At 42.4% G+C, this 18,136-nt stretch overlaps 1 protein-coding gene across 1 annotated transcript in view; it reads left to right on the top strand.

Moving 5' to 3' along the window:
- The window catches only part of LOC133640859 (potassium voltage-gated channel subfamily H member 5-like), a 114,645-nt gene that overhangs the window by 20,583 nt on the left and 75,926 nt on the right, over nucleotides 1-18,136 (top strand). Inside the window, exon 4 of the mRNA XM_062034541.1 lies at nucleotides 14,540-14,739. Coding sequence (XP_061890525.1) covers nucleotides 14,540-14,739 — 200 coding nt within the window. The remainder of the gene's footprint in view (nucleotides 1-14,539; nucleotides 14,740-18,136) is intronic.

Raw genomic sequence — 18,136 nt, 5'->3', positions numbered from 1 at the left:
CGGTAACGTTTTGGCGAATTTACGAAACCAAAACAATGAAAAAAGAATGCCATTGTAAGTTAATAATACAAAGAGACACTTGTAAGCATAGTTGCTAATGCTAATGACGCTAGCATTAACATTCCTACAGACATCACACATGGGACGGTTTAGTAAGTATAAACAGTTTTAGTTATATTGGAAAACCTGCAAACGTTGCTTGGATTGAATGAATGAAGAATCCATACGAGTAGAAATGCTATGGACGGGTATTCTTCCGGTTCAAGGCACAACACCGGAAGTAGATTGTCAACCCGCAGCACCTGCAGGGAGCGAACTTTGTCCAAAAGATGGCGCCATAGGACAATTAAAAATACACACCTTTGCAGTGTCTCTGTCGGTGTAATATCAGAAGTATTTGTTGAATACAAAACGTTACGGCCGCTAGCGAAGAAAAATCCATACATTCTCTGCACCGTTTTATAGGCCGCAGGGTACAAAGCGTAGAAAAAAAAGTAGCTAGCTGAACGTCATGTGGAAACACGCCCTGGGGCACAATGCTCTTTTGCAGCCAAATGCTTGCACGTTGCCATTAAAGCAGTGTTTTTCAACCTTTTTTGAGCCAAGGCACATTTTTTGCGTTGAAAAAATGCGGAGGCACACCACCAGCAGAAATCATTAAAAAAAAAACGAAACTCAGTTGACAGTAAAAAGTCGTTGTCGCAATTGTTGGATACGACTTTAAACCATAACCAAGCATGCATCAATATAGCTCTAGTGTTTTAGTTCTTGTCTTGCGCTTTTATTTTGGTGGCTTTTTCTTTCTTTTTGGTATTTTCCTGTAGCAGTTTCATGTCTTCCTTTGAGCGATATTTCCCGCGCCTACTTTGTTTTAGCAATCACGAATATTTCAGTTGTTTTTACCCTTCTTTGTGGGGACATTGTTGATTGTCATGTCATGTTCGGATGTACTTTGTGGACGCCGTCTTTGCTCCGCAGTAAGTCTTTGCTGTCGTCCAGCGTTCTGTTTTTGTTGACTTTGTAGCCGGTTCAGTTTTAGTTTCGTTCTGCATAGCCTTCCCTAAGCTTCAATGCCTTTTCTTAGGGGCGCTCACATTTTGGTTTAAGCATTAGACACCTTTTTACCTGCACCCTGCCTCCCGCTGTTTCCCACATCTACAAAGCAATTAGCTACCGGCTGCCACCTACTGATATGGAAGAGTATTACACGGTTACTCTGCCGAGCTCTAGACAGCACCGACACTCAACAACAACACATAATGTGCAGACTATAATTACTGATTTGCAACAAATATTTTTAACCCAAATAGGTGAAATTAGATCATCTCCCACGGCACACCCGACTGTATCTCACGGTACACTAGTGTGGTTGAAAAACACTGCATTAAGGGACATCTTTATCACAAGCACCAGCTTCACGCCGAAAATTAATTGGCTCCAGCTGACATGTGACCTGCACGCCATCAGCATCACTTCCTCATGTCCAATGTTGCCGTTGAGTCCGCACAGCGAGCCTGCGTGACCGCCCCTCTCTGTTTACCATCCATGGCAACGGTCCTCCAAGGCCTCATTACCCGGCGGGGCCCGCTCGGGCCCCACCCCGGTTCCCCCCTTTGGCCTTGTTACTTCGGCCATTAGAGACTGCAAATGTTCTCGCTCGTGCTGCCATGCCATTAGTCTTTTTGCAAGCCTGCTGGGAAATAGGGAGTGGGGCCCGTGGACCAAATGTGGCCCGGTTTTGGTCATTTCCTTTGGCCCAGCAAAGGGTGCGTACCAAGTGTGCTACATATTCACTCTGACCTCTTCCCAGCTGCACCATCATTGCACGTTGCCATTACAGGACTTCTATATCACAAGGGGGTTAAATCACCAAAAATTATTCCCGGGCGCGGCCACCACTGCTGCTCACTGCTCCCCTCACCTCCCAGGGGGTGATCAAGGGTGGTGGGTCAAATGCAGAGAATAATTTCGCCACACCTAGTGTGTGTGTGACAGTCATTGGTACTTAAATTTTTTTTAATTTTTTACCTTAAAAGGGACAAGCGGTAGAAAATGGATGGATGGATGGAGGTACTCAAAGCGCTTTGACACTATTTCCACATTCACCCATTCACACACACATTCACGCACTGAGGGCGGCAGCTGCCATCAGGAGCAAGGGTGAAGTCAATCAATCAATCAATGTTTATTTATATAGCCCTAAATCACAAGTGTCTCAAAGGGCTGTACAAGCCACAACGACATCCTCGGTACAGAGCCCACATACGGGCAAGGAAAAACTCACCCCAGTAGGACGTCGGTGAATGACTATGAGAAACCTTGGAGAGGACCGCATATGTGGGTAACCCCCCCCCTCTAGGGGAGACCGAAAGCAACGGATGTCGAGTGGGTCTGACATAACATTGTGAAAGTCCAGTCCACAGTGGATCCAACACATCAGCGGGAGTCCAGTCCACAGCGGGGCCAACAGGAAACCATCCCGAGCGGAGACGGGTCAGCAGCGCAGAGATGTCCCCAACCGATGCACAGGCTAGTGGTCCACCCGGGGTCCCGACTCTGGACAACCAGCACTTCATCCATGGCCACCGGACCTATGCGACTCCCCCTCGCAAGGGACAGGGGAGAAGAGGAGAGAAGAAAAGAAACGGCAGATCAACTGGTCTAAAAAAGGGGGGGTCTATTTAAAGGCTAGATTATACAAATGAGTTTTAAGATGGGACTTAAATGCTTCTACTGAGGTAGCATCTCTAACTGTTACCGGGAGGGCATTCCAGAGTACTGGAGCCCGAATAGAAAACGCTCTATAGCCCGCAGACTTTTTTTTGGCTCTGGGAATCACTAATAAGCCGGAGTTCTTTGAACGCAGATTTCTTGTCGGGACATATGGTACAATACAATCGGCGAGATAGGCTGGAGCTAAACCGTGTAATATTTTATACGTAAGTAGTAAAACCTTAAAGTCGCATCTTAAGTGCACAGGAAGCCAGTGCAAGTGAGCCAGTATAGGCGTAATATGATCAAACTTTCTTGTTTTTGTCAAAAGCCTTGCAGCCGCATTTTGTACCAACTGTAATCTTTTAATGCTAGACATAGGGAGGCCCGAAAATAATACGTTACAGTAATCGAGACGAGACGTAACGAACGCATGAATAATGATCTCAGCGTCGCTAGTGGACAAGATGGAACGAATTTTAGCGATATTACGGAGATGAAAGAAGGCCGTTTTAGTAACACTCTTAATGTGTGACTCAAACGAGAGAGTTGGGTGGAAGATAATACCCAGATTCTTTACCGAGTCTCCTTGTTTAATTGTTTGGTTGTCAAATGTTAAGGTGGTATTATTAAATAGATGTTGGTGTCTAGCAGGACCGATAATCAGCATTTCCGTTTTCTTAGCGTTGAGTTGCAAAAAGTTAGCGGACATCCATTGTTTAATTTCATTAAGACACGCCTCCAGCTGACTACAGTCCGGCGTGTTGGTCAGCTTTAGGGGCATGTAGAGTTGAGTGTCATCAGCATAACAGTGAAAGCTAACACCGTACTTGCGTATGATGTCACCCAGCGGCAGCATGTAAATACTAAAGAGTGCAGGGCCAAGAACCGAACCCTGGGGAACTCCGCACGTTACCTTGACATAGTCCGAGGTCACATTGTTATGGGAGACGCACTGCATCCTGTCAGTAAGATAAGAGTTAAACCAAGACAAGGCTAAGTCTGACATACCAATACGTGTTTTGATACGCTCTAATAAAATATTATGATCGACGGTATCGAAAGCGGCGCTAAGATCAAGAAGCAGCAACATAGATGACGCATCAGAATCCATCGTTAGCAATAGATCATTAGTCATTTTTGCGAGGGCTGTCTCCGTAGAGTGATTTGCCCTGAAACCGGATTGAAAAGGTTCACAGAGATTGTTAGTCACTAAGTGTTCATTTAGCTGCTGTGCAACAGTTTTTTCGAGAATTTTGGAAATAAACGGAAGGTGGGAGACCGGTCGGTAGTTTACCATGAGGTCAGGATCGAGGTTAGGTCTTTTGAGCAGAGGATGAATAACCGCTTTTTTGAATGCTAGGGGAACAGTGCCGGAGGAAAGTGATACGTTTATAATATTTAACACTGATGGACCTAATAATACAAACAGTTCCTTGATAAGTTTCCCAGGAAGTGGGTCAAGTAAACATGTTGTTTGTTTTATCCCACTTACACGCTGTAATAATTCCTCTAATGTTATTTCATCAAAAATAGAGAGACTATTTTGGAGGGCAGTGTCCGTCGTATATACAGTCGTATTTGTGTTAATAGAGCCCAGTTGTAGCTGAGATGCATTGTCTTTAATCTCCTTTCTAATGAGTTCAATTTTCTTATTAAAGAAATTCATAAAATCATCTGCCGAGTGGGTGGAGCTACTGGGAGGAGTCCCTTGTTGGGTTAGCGATGCTACTGTACTAAACAGAAATTTAGGATCGTTTTTGTTGAGGCGGATGAGATTTGAGTAGTATTTAGCTTTAGCTAAGGTAAGCATGCGTTTATAAGTTATTAAACTATCACTCCATGCTTGATGGAAAACCTCAAGTTTAGTCGCGCGCCATTTGCGTTCCAGTTTTCTACATGATAATTTATGAGCTCTAATTTCTTCTGTAAACCATGGGGTGCGCCTTTTAGGGGCCCTTTTTTGCTTTAGCGGTGCTATACTATCAATAATTTCGCGCAAGGCATCGTCAAAGTTGTTAGTGAGTTTATCAATAGAGCCGACATAATTTGGGAATGGTGCTATTACCGAAGGCAGTAGGTCAGCAAGAGTCATCGTTGTGGCAGCATTAATGTTGCGGCCGCTATAGCAGTTATTATTATTATTAGCTTGTTGACAAAGAGTCAAAACTTCAAATTTTATAAGGTAATGATCGGACATTACTTTAGTATATGGAAGTATCATAACTTTGGAGGTGGTGACACCCCTGACAAGCACTAGATCTATTGTATTACCGTTGCGATGCGTGGGTTCATGTATTATTTGTGTAAGACCACAGCTATCAATTATGGTTTGGAGCGCCACGCACTGAGGGTCCGATGGGGTATTCATATGGATATTAAAGTCCCCCATTATGATTATATTGTCGGCGTGCGTCACTAGATCAGCAACGAACTCTGAGAATTCACTGATAAAGTCCGAATAGGGCCCAGGGGGGCGGTAGATAACAGCCAGGTCGAGAGGTAGCGGTGTGACAGACCTCATAGTAAGCACCTCAAACGATTTATATTTATTATTTAGGTTAGGGGTAAGGTTGAAATTTTCATTGTATATTAGTGCGACACCCCCTCCCCTTTTAAGAGGGCGGGCAACATGCGCATTCGTATAGTTAGGAGGAGATGCCTCATTGAGCGCAAAAAATTCGTCCGGTTTGAGCCAGGTTTCGCTAAGACCAATGACGTTAAGATTGTTGTCTCTAATGACCTCATTAACCAATAACGCCTTGGGAGACAATGATCTTATGTTTAAAAAGCCCATATTATAGGTATTGGGCTGTTTTGACGAGTTTTTGTTAAGATTATCCGTAGTGGCAATATTAACAATGTTGCGTTTATTATGCGTAGTGCACTTTAAATAGTTTCGACCATATCTAGGAATTGATATGACGGGAATTTTCCGATTGTTTGCTTGGTGCTGCAATAGACTGGACATATCATAATTTGCCACCTCAGTAGAATGCATGTCCACCTCTGACACAGACACAACAGAAAAAACATTATGTGAATTGTGTATTATTCTAAGAGAATTGCTATGCGTACATGGATTATCCAGCCTGGCGCTGGCTAGTTCTAGCTTAACTGACTCCTCACCCGGACTAACAGACATTGTAATTGCCTGTGACCGGGCTTGCTCTAGTGTAGTCAGTCAAGTGAGACTTAAATAGTAGTCTATGTTTCTAGACAGGATGATGGCGCCTTCCTGGTTAGGGTGAAGGCCGTCTCTCATCAGCAAGCCTGGTTTGCCCCAGAAAGAGGGCCAGTTATCAATAAACGTTAGTCCCTGCGTCCTACAGTAGCTAGCCAACCACTTGTTAAGCGAGACTAATCTGCTATATCTCTCATCATTGCCTCTCGCAGGCAGGGGGCCAGAGACAATTACTCGATGCCTGGACATCTTTCTGGCGAGATCACAAGTCCTGGCTATGTTTCTCTTTGTAATCTCTGACTGTCTCATTCTAGTGTCTTGCTCAAGGACACAACGGACGTGGCGAGGTTGGTAGAAGGTGGGGATCGAACCAGGAACCCTCAGGTTGCTGGCACGGCCACTCTCCCAACTGTGCCACGCCAGATTTTAAAGTAAAAAAGGCAGCTAAAGTAACCATAATGTGAACATCAAAACCGTACATTTACCATAAAATTCTAGTGACCGAGCTGCCTGTTTTTTTGTTAGTTTTTTTTAACGTAAAATCCATAGCTATTAAAAGAAGAAATGCTCACTAACACAGATTTAGACAGATTTCTTTCTTTCTTGTTTTAGTTTATTCCGAACATGAACACACATACAGTACAACACATCACACAATTCCATATCATTTGTCAACAATATTTGAGAGGAATAGGTCTTTTGTGTATATAGTAGAAGTTTTACATCTTTGGGGTTCATATTTTTTGTTCGGCGTTGTGACTCCAATCAGGTCAGTGTTACACCTGCTACTCAAAATATGCCAAATTTCCTGGAAAAATCCAGGATTACTGTCAGAAAAAATGTATGTAAATTATCAAAAAACTTTCCGTTCTCTAAGTTCCCAAATGAACAGACAAGAGGTTGTCTTTGTTGCACCAAGCAAAGGCTTGGAAAATTCCATTGTGTACGATGGGAGGAGACGGGATGGGGGTTATCTATTGTCATCCAAGGCCATGCCCAAGTTAGATCCAGGACCAGCCCAAGCCCGAGGCATATTTTTCTTTTGTTTTCAATGTGACCAAAAACAAGAGCTGTTCCTTTGGAAGCAGATGTTGTTGTGTAAACAGGGAGTGTCCAAATAAAGGAGGAGACGTAAACCTTTTTTTGTCAGAGCGTGGTGGAAGACTGTACAGAGGGTACAGTCGCCGCGTTTCTCCTCAATAGAGCCAAATTGAATTCTGTCTCTGTTTATTTCTTTGCTTCTTGTCTCGTTTAATAGAAGTCATCAGTGTTTGAACCTGACAATTACCATTTCTCCTAACAGGTGTGGCAAGCCAACCAACGCTGTAGACCTGAATGTGGACTTCCTGGGTGTCCACTGTAGAGAATGCATATATATTTAAGAGTTCTTTCTTTATTCATAGTCTTGTTTAAATCAGCTAGTATTTTTCCATTTATACTCTGTATGCTTGTCTCTCTTTGTCTGCAGATGTCTGTGTTTTGTCTTGGGCATTGGAATGTGGGAGTGATGCATCCCCCTTCTTGCCTTATCAGTGTTGGAGCTAGGGGGATGCATTCCTTTCTGGGCGGGGGTGAGGGGACTGTTTTCTATTCAATAAGTTGTCTCTTCCCGATTGAATGTCAGACCACTTCGAGATGTCGAAATGAACGGACAATTGGACTGGTCTCCTAAAGCTTTAGTAAAACGTGATAATATTCCTATTCTGTCTTGATGGTCCTTCTTACTCAGCATATATGTCATCGAAAGAATTTGGGATTGACCGGTGACTTTAATTCCCTGAGAGGGAAGACTGGTCAGACGCAACACCACACACATACTTTCGGCACATTTCTGTCAGCATTTGCTTTTCAAAATATGGGACATTTCCCGGGAAAACGAGTAATGATTGAGTTTTTAATCACACATGAGGCAGCTGTGATTGACAGCTATCATTCAATTCCCACCGAACAGCATTTAAATGTTGTTTTTAATTATTTTTTTTACAGAGTTTAACTTCTCATCGTGACAAATGTAACAGTTTATGTCATGACCTGCAGTTTTTCCACTTTCCGGACGCTTCCCCTGCCTCGTCAGGAGCGCTGATTGACACACCCGGTTCTGTTGATTCTCAACATCTCTTTTGCATCGTCTTGCTATTTTTCTTTTGCAACTTTTTGTCTTTGTTGCCGCTAAAAGCCAATTGAATTAGAATTTTTACCTGCTCGTCATGTCCTGTCTCTGCACCCTGGGTTCACGCCCACTGCCGACATGCGAGTCTGTGAGAACTTATACTGTAAATTCCGTTTTTTTTTGCCCAGTTTTTACTTTAAAATATACAGTTGTTTTAATAGTTTGTTTCTGTACGTGGAAAAAAATGGTAGCAGAGTTGATCGTGCGGTAAAAAACTCAAGGCGCCAGAATTTTACCGTAAAATTTAGTGCCACTTTTACAGTGTACAATTTGATGGATAACTTGCTTTGAAGTCATAAGTCAAGCAGATACCATTTTTCCCTACACTTTGAACCCTGCGGCTTGTTTATGGATTTTGTTTCGCTGCCAACCATGATAAAAATAGTTTAAAAAAACAAAACAAAAATACTCTGAGAAGGTGTTTTATTGTTTGTGCTATGGCGCCGTCTTTTGGACGAGTTCGCTCACTGCAGGTGCTCCAGTGTCCTTCCATTTACCGATCGTGCTTTCAACCGGAAGTAGAAATGCCGTTCATAGCGTTTCTGCTCGAAAGTATTCTCCATTCATCACACCAAGCCAAGCCACGTTTATAAGTTTTACAATACAACTAAAACAATTTACTTACTAAATCGTCCCATGTGTGATGTCTGTCGGAGTGTGTGGAGGTTGCGTCCTCGCAGTCCCACTGTCAGACACGGCACAAGAGCCAAGCGTGCAGGTTTTAACAAGGTTTTAACAAAGTTTTCTCTCCAGCAGGATGCGACTTTTCAGCCACGTCCGTATCCTCTCTCCCCTCCTGCTCCCGGCCGCTTACTGTTAAAGACAACAGATGATTAGATTAACACGTACCACCTGTGAAATCTAATCACCTGCCAGCTGTGTCTCGATGGCGCTCGTCCTCAGCACCATAGACAGAGGCGGTGACCTTTGCGCCTGCAGGCGCGCTGGCCACACCTCCCTCCACAGGGTGTTTTCATGCATATTTGTACTTGCTACCGTAATGTAATCAAGCTAGCGTCGTTAGCCGTAGCTAATATGCTAACACGTTTCGAGTGTCTGTGTTAGTATTTTTAACTTACAATAGCTTTCTTTTTGTATTGTTTCACTTTCATGAATTCCTCAGTGAGTTCACTGGAGATGGGGGGGGTGTTCACTCTCGCCCGGGGTGTCGAATGATCTAGAGCCGGCCCTGGATGACCCGATGGTTCAACAACAGTTGACCTGTGAGAATTGTTGCGCGCCGAGTCCAGTCTGCGAAGAGCTGCTGCCTTCAGCAACATCACAATCTTACACCACTTGTAATTGGGATTTACGGGCGGCATTAAACGCACCACGGCGGCCGTTCGTCTCCGCCGACGCTCGCTGCCAAAAAGATGACAGAAGCGTCGCTCTGGTTTTTTGCAAAATACTCAAAACAGTGACACATTGGAGTCGTACAAGCCCAGGAAGAAATATTGTCAAATCAGCACTTTCTGTCTTTGTGGAGGCAGCATTGAGTTTTTGCAAAATGGAGTCTTATTTACAGGAAGTTGATGTTAGGACAGCAGCTGTGCGCGCGGGGACCAGACGCCGACTCGGCTCACAAAGCATCAAACCGCTCCGCTCAGCAGCTCGCCTCGGACGCCGTTTTGGTTCTTCTTCGCTTGTGCATTTAAAAAAAAAAAAAAAGGCAGTTCGGCTCTTCATTTTGGGCCCTAAGGGGACTTTTCTAGAAAGTAACAAAGCTGCTGCGAAGAAACGGTTTAAGAGGGGACAATTTTTAAAGACTTCAACTATTAGACAAAAATCATATTTAAAGCCTTTCTTTAGCACTTTTTGACCTTTTGTAAATGTCTTTTTAGGGACCGAATGTCCCTCTGGGACAGAGGACCCTATTGTATTTGTAAGGTTTTATTATTATTATACCGCCGCCTCTTTGAGCTGTCATTTGACCCCCTTAACATGCTTCAAAACTCACCATATTTGACACACACATCAGGACCGGCGAAAATTGCGATCTAATCAAAAAACCAAACCCCAAAACTCAAAATTGCACTCTAGCGCCCCCTAGGAAGAAAACACAGACAAAACTGCCTGTAACTCCCACTAGGAAAGTCGGAGAGACATGAAACACCTCCATGTAGGTCTCACTTAGACCTAGATTTCATACACTGACATCCTTCAGCAAAAATCAACAGGAAGTTTGCAATTCCCCCTTCAAAACAAAAGTTTTGTAAAAACAGTCACTTTTGCCTCTTTGAGCTATAATTTGACCCCCTTAACATGCTTCAAAACTCACCAAACTGGACACACACATCAAGACTGGCGAAAATTGCGATGTAATCAAAAAAACTAGCCCCAAAACTCAAAATTACACTCTAGCGCCCCCTAGGAAAAAAACACATACAAAACTGCCTGTAACTCCCACTATGAATGTCGGGGAGACATGAAACAAAAACCTCTATGTAGGTCTCACTTAGACCTAGATTTCATACACTGACATCCTTCAGCAAAAATCAACAGGAAGTTTGCAATTCCCCCTTCAAAACAAACATTTTGTAAAAACAGTCACTTTTGCCTCTTTGAGCTATCATTTGACCCCCTTAACATGCTTCAAAGCTCACCAAACTGGACACACACATCAGGACTGGCAAAAATTGCGATCTAATAAAAAACCCAACCCCAAAATTCAAAATTGCGCTCTAGCGCCCCCTTGGAAGAAAACAGACAAAACTGCTCCTAGGAAGAAAACACAGACAAAACTGCCTCTAACTTCCAGTAGGAATGTCGTAGAGACATGAAACAAAAACCTATATGTAGGTCTCACTTAGACCTACATTTCATATATTGACAACCCCAGCAAAAATCAGCAGGAAGTTTGCAATTCCCCCTTCAAAACAAAAGTTTTGTAAAAACCGGTCACCTTTTTTCAAACATTATCTCCTCTGTGCGCGTTTGTCGTGTCGGCTTCAAACTAGCACAGGAGAGAGATTTGAACCCTTCTGATTAAAAGTTGACAAAATAGTTTTAATTACTTCTCCGGTTTGGATTTTATGTGCCGTCAAAGTCGGTCCCGTCCATCGCTGCTTGCAGCTTTAATTTTTATTTATTTTTTGTCCTGTCCAGCTACTCAGGCAAATCATATAGTTGATGTAGATGTCCATATAGGCTGTTCAGATTTACTTTACAAAAGAGAAGTGTAGGATACTTCTCTTGTTGCCTTATTTGTATTTGACTTTATTAGATGTATTTATATTATCATTTGGTGCAGCCGGGCCGGAGCAGGAGGGGATAGAAAGAGGATAAAAAGGAAGACCGAGGGGGAAATTGTGGGGAGAAGAGGGGGATAAGACAGAGAGACAAAAACAACAACAGCAAACACAACAATAACAACAACAACAACAATAGAGCAACATCAGCAAATAGGATATGTACAAATATGATGGCAAAAGTGATAGCAAAGAAGCAGTTAGTGAAATAAATAATAGTACAGAAATGACAATGAGCATTATTACACTACAAATGGAGCAATACAAATACCAATAGAAATAGCGCTATTGATAATGAACAATACCAATAATTTACCTCTATTATCAATAGAGATGTCCGATAATATCGGCCTGCCGATATTATCGGACATATGCGGACAATGCTTTAAAATGCAATATCGGAAATTATCTGTATCGTTTTTTTATTATCGGTATCGTTTTTATTTTTATTTATTTTTAATTTTTTATTAAATCAACATAAAAAAACACAAGATACTCTTACAATTAGTGCACCAACCCAAAAAACCTCCCTCCCCCATTTACACTCATTCACACAAAAGGGTTGTTTCTTTCTGTTATTAATATTCTGGTTCCTACATTATATATCAATATATATCAATACAGTCTGCAAGGGATACAGTCCGTAAGCACACATGATTGTGCGTGCTGCTGCTCCACTAATAGTACTAACCTTTAACAGTTAATTTTACTCATTTTCATTCATTACTAGTTTCTATGTAACTGTTTTTATATTGTTTTACTTTATTTTTTATTCAATCATTTTTTTTAAATGTATTTATCTTATTTTTTTATTTTTTTTTAAAAAGGACCTTATCTTCACCATACCTGGTTGTCCAAATTAGACATAATAATGTGTTAATTCCACGACTGTATATATCGGTATCGGTTGATATCGGTATCTGTAATTAAGAGTTGGACAATATTGGATATCGGCAAAAAAGCCATTATCAGACATCCCTACTTATCAACAATACAGTTGTTCAAATGCAACAATACATATACATACTTTGTAAATGTCTAAGATCAGTGGTCCCCAAAATACGGCCCGCCGGCCAGATACAGCCCGCCAGCGTCCAAAATACGGCCCACGGGTAGTCCCGAGTAAAAAAACAAACAACAACAAAAACACGGCAGTAAAACGGCTGATCAAACAAAACAGAAGTCATCGTCATGGACCCACTAGCTGTGCAAGCAAGCTCTCCAATCAGCTAAACAGACTCAATAACTCCACGGTGGCGTTTTGGTGAATTTTACAAAAACTGAAACGATACACAAAGAATCCTGTTGTAAGTTAATAATACTAACACAGACCCTCGTAATTGTGTTAGCATTAGAGATGTACAATATCGGACTGCCGATATTATCGGCCGATAAATGCTTTAAAATGTGATATCGGAAATTATCGGTATCGGTTTCAAAAAGTAAAATGTATGACTTTTTAAAAGGCCGCTGTGTACACGGACGTAGGGAGAAGTACAGAGCGCCAATAAACCTTAAAGGCACTGCCTTTGTGTGCCGGCCCAGTCACATAATATCTACGGCTTTTCACACACACAAGTGAATGCAAGGCATACTTGGTCAACAGCCATACAGGTCACACTGAGGGTGGCCGTATAAACAACTTTAACACTGTTACAAATATGCGCCACAATGTGAACACACACCAGACAAGAATGACAAACACATTTCGGGAGAACATCCGCACCGTAACACAACATAAACACAACAGAACAAATACCCAGAACCCCTTGCAGCACTAACTCTTCCGGGACGCTACAATATACACCCCCGCCCCCTCCAACCCCACCCACCTCAACCTCCTCATGCTCGCTCAGGGAGAGCATGTCCCAAATTCCAAGCTGCTGTTTTGAGGCATGTTAAAAAAAAATAATGCACTTTGTGACTTCAATAATAAATATGGCAGTGCGATGTTGGCATTTTTTTTCCATAACTTGAGTTGATTTATTTTGAAAAACCTTGTTACATTGTTTAATGCATCCAGCGGGGCATCACAACAAAATTAGGCATCATAATGTGTTAATTCCACGACTGTATATATAGGTATCGGTTGATATTGGCAAAAAAGCCATTATCGGACATCTCTGGTTATCATACTAGCTATTGCTAACGACGCTAGCGTCATTACATTACGATAGCAGGGACAAATATGCATGAAAACACTCCTACGGACATCACAAATGGGACGGTTTAGTAAGTAAGAATTGTTTTAGTTATATTGTAAAACTTACAAACCAGTTAGAGTGTCCACCCTGAGATCGGTAGGTCGGGAGTTCAAACCCTATAAAAGACTATAAAAATGGGAGCCATTACCTCCCTGCTTGGCGCTCAGCATCAAGGGTTAGAATTGAGGGTTAAATCACCAAAATGATTCCCGGGCGCTGCCACCGCTGCTGCTCACTGCTCCTCTCACCTCCCAGGGGGTGAACAAAGGAATGGGTCAAATGCAGAGGTTAAATTCACCACACCTAGTGTGTGTGTGACAATCATTGGTACTTTAACTTTAAACGTTGCTTAGAGTGAAGAAGCCGTATGAGTAGAAACGCTATGGACGGCTAGAAAACTGGACAGCATTCTACTTCCGGTAACTTGAAAACACTAAAACACACTGTAGCAGTCGCTGTCTTGCGGGTCTACGAATACGTGCGTCAAAGTAGCCAAGCGTACAGAGTTGTAGAACAGATGTCATGTTTTTTAACACACTCATCAGTTGCACGTTTCTCCAGGAATTTTTTAGTCCCTCTCCAAAACTTCCTCCCCCTCCTGCACCCGGCCGCCCACTGTTAAAGACAACAGATGATTAGATTAACACGTACCACCTGCGAAATCTAATCACCTGCCGGCTGTGTCTCGCCGTCAGCACATGCATGGCGCTCGTCCTCAGCACCATGGACAGCAGCAAGTGCGCTGACCACATGTTCCCTCCCACACACACCTTTTCGGTGCATTTTTAAATTGCAGAGGCAAATAAAAATGTTTTAAAACTACTAAAAATCCATAAGTTAGCCGCAGCGTTTTATAAGCCGCAGGGTTCAAAGTGTAGGGAAAAAGTTACAGTAAACGACTCGGGGTCGAGCCAAGACCTCCACCAAAGCCAAAGAATCGGCTCATAATCAAAAATCTTCAATTATTAATAATAAAAAATGATCTTTCTGACGGAGATTGTGCGCGTTTGCTCCCTTGCAGCTCTGCTCTACGCCACCATCTTCGGCAACGTGACCACCATCTTCCAGCAGATGTACGCCAACACCAACCGCTACCACGAGATGCTCAACAACGTGCGCGACTTCCTCAAGCTCTACCAGGTGCCCAAGGGCCTGAGCGAGCGCGTCATGGACTACATCGTCTCCACGTGGTCCATGTCCAAAGGCATCGACACGGAAAAGGTCAGCGCATTCCCGGTCTTTGTCGAACCCAGCGGGAGCAGGAGGTTTGTGTAAGGACTTCCTGTCATGTGACGACTGACAAACACGCTAATTAGAGTCGTCGTCTTCTGTCGGTCGCACTCCCCAACTCGTGTTTGCATCACCGAGGACCGGAAAGACTCGGCTGGTGTGTGCGTGCAGCGGAAACAACCTGCAGCCTGATCCGGGGGCCAATTAGCCGATATTTTTGTCACTTTGGGAGCCTTTACTGGGGACATAATCGCTTGTTTCTGAGCAAACGCGCCGCCCCCGAAGACGGCAAAGTGCGACTGAGGAGCGAAGATGATATTTAAAGTGTTTCGCTTCCCTGCCTTTGTTGTAGCTCTTTAACGAGGCTGCTTCGGGAGGAAGCGGAATGTGTTTTTTCTCGCCTCGGTTTCACCTAAATGCTCCACTTAATTAGGCCGAAACGCGCCGCCTAATCACTTCGTGAATGCACGAACTGCCGTTGTTTTTAAAGTAGCGGTGCAGTGGAAAGACAAGTTGCCTCCACATTAAAGGCCTACTGAAAGCCACTACTACCGACCACGCAGTCTGATAGTTTATATATCAATGATGAAATCTTAACATTATAACACATGCCAATACGGCCGGGTTAACTTATAAAGTGACATTTTAAATTTGCCGCTAAACTTCCGGTTCGAAACGCCTCTGAGGATGACGTATGCGCGTGACGTAGCCCGGCGAACACGGGTATGCCTTCCACATTGAAGCCAATACGAAAAAGCTCTGTTTTCATTTCATAATTCCACAGTATTCTGGACATCTGTGTTCGTGAATCTGTTTCAATCATGTTCATTGCATTATGGAGAAGGAAGCTGAGCAAGCAAAGAAGAAAGTTGTCGGTGCGAAATGGACGTATTTTTCGAACGTAGTCAGCCACAACAGTACACAGCCGGCGCTTCTTTGTTTACATTCCCGAAAGATGCAGTCAAGATGGAAGAACTCGGATAACAGAGACTCTAACCAGGAGGACTTTTGACTTCGATACACAGACGCCTGTAGGGAACTGGGACAACACAGACTCTTACCAGGATTACTTTGATTTGGATGACAAAGACGCAGACGTGCTACTGTGAGTATGCAGCTTTGGCTTCTAAACATTTGATCGCTTGACCGTATGTGCGCAACTTTTTTTTGCGTATGTACGTAACTTTTTAAAAATATATAAGCTTTATGAACCTTGGGTTAGGTGAACGGTCTTTTGGGCTGAGTGATTGTGTGTGTTGATCAGGTGTTTGAATTGTATTGGCGTGTTCTATGGAGCTAGGAGCTAGCATAGGAGCTAGGAGCTAGCATAACACGTACCGTACCGTACGTGCGCGTCACGTACGTAACTTTTTAAAAATATATAAGCTTTATGAACCTTGGGTTAGGTGAACGGTCTTTTGGGCTGAGTGATTGTGTGTGTTGATCAGGTGTTTGAATTGTATTGGCGTGTTCTATGGAGCTAGGAGCTAGCAGAGGAGCTAGGAGCTAGCATAACAAACACCTAGTTGTTTTTATGCAGGATTAATTTGTGGCATGTTAAATATAAGCCTGGTTGTGTTGTGGCTAATAGAGTATATATATGTCTTGTGTTTATTTACTGTTGTAGTCATTCCCAGCTGAATATCAGGTCACCCCCGGCTCTCACAGCATCTTCCCTATCTGAATAGCTTCAACTCCCCACTAGTCCTTCACTTGCACTTTACTCATCCACAAATCTTTCATCCTCGCTCAAATTAATGGGGAAATTGTCGCTTTCTCGGTCCGAATCTCTCTCACTTCATGCGGCCATCATTGTAAACAATAGGGAACTTTGCGTATATGTTCAACTGACTACGTCACGCTACTTCCGGTAGGAGCAAGCCTTTTTTTATCAGATACCAAAAGTTGCGATCTTTATCGTCGTTGTTCTATACTAAATCCTTTCAGCAAAAATATGGCAATATCGCAAAATGATCAAGTATGACACATAGAATAGATCTGCTATCCCCGTTTAAATAAAAAAAATTCATTTCAGTAGGCCTTTAAATATTACCATATTTATATGATTTATGACACCTAAAAACGTACAATAAATAGATATTAACAAAATAGGATCAATCTCACAGAGATTCCCGAGCCATTTTGAGTTAACACGCAAGCCGGTCATGTGGATTACATGAGGAGTACCCACAGATCCCTTCCCCATCAACAACAATGTGAATCAATGAGAGCCAACAAGGATTACTATGGGGAAAATGACAATACAGAAACACACTCGCGCGCTACTCGGCATTGAATCATCTCAATTAGTCAATAATGGGCAGAACGGGCTATTTTTCGGCGCAATTAAAAAAATTAAAAAAAATCAATAAAGGCGCATCAGAAATGAAAACACATTTTACGTGTTACTGTCAAAATTTAAATAGTTGTAAAAAATGTCTTTAAACGTGAAAAAATATATTTGAACTAGGGATGTCCGATAATGGCTTTTTGCCGGTATTCCGATATTGTCCAACTCTTTAATTACCGATACCGATATCAACCGATATATATATACAGTCGTGGAATTAACACATTATTATGCCTAATTTGGACAACCGGGTATGGTGAAGATAAGGTACTTTTTAAAAAAATGAATAAAATAAAATAAGATAAACAAATTAAAAACATTTTCTTGAATAAAAAAGAAAGTAAAACAATATAAAAACAGTTACATAGAAACTAGTAATGAATGAAAATTTGTAAAATCAACTGTTAAAGGTTAGTACTATTAGTGGACCAGCAGCACGCACAATCATGTGTGCTTACGGACTGTATCCCTTGCAGACTGTATTGATATATATTGATATATAATGTAGGAACCAGAATATTAATAACAGAAAGAAACAACCTTTTTGTGTGAATGAGTGTAAATGGGGGAGGGAGGTTTTTTGGGTTGGTGCACTAATTGTATGTGTATCTTGTGTTTTTTATGTGGATTTAATAAAAAAAAACAAAAAAAAACAAAAAACGATACTGATAATAAAAAAACCGATACCGATAATTTCCGATATTACATTTTAACGCATTTATCGGCCGATAATATCGGCAGACCGATATTATCGGACATCTCTAATTTGAACTCAACATTTTTAGCACCTATCTACAACTTGTGATTGGAAACTCACTTAGGAGCGACGAGTGAATGTCCAACGTAAGGCTACCTAGATGGGCCACTGTCAACAACTCGTGATCTGATTGGCTACCGCAGCTGTCTATCAACTGTATGTGTTCTGTTCGTTTACACTGCACAGCCGCCACTCGTGTTTATTCTCCGGCAGAATTCAAACGGCGCTGGCAACAAGCTAGCTGAATTCTGATTGGATCAAAGCAGCAACACTGGAGCCTC

This window comes from Entelurus aequoreus, linkage group LG23 (assembly GCF_033978785.1).
Source record: "Entelurus aequoreus isolate RoL-2023_Sb linkage group LG23, RoL_Eaeq_v1.1, whole genome shotgun sequence".
NCBI classification, from domain to species: domain Eukaryota; kingdom Metazoa; phylum Chordata; class Actinopteri; order Syngnathiformes; family Syngnathidae; genus Entelurus; species Entelurus aequoreus.
The sequence above is the reverse complement of the archived record's forward strand: the minus strand, read 5'-3'. Positions and strand labels throughout refer to the sequence as shown.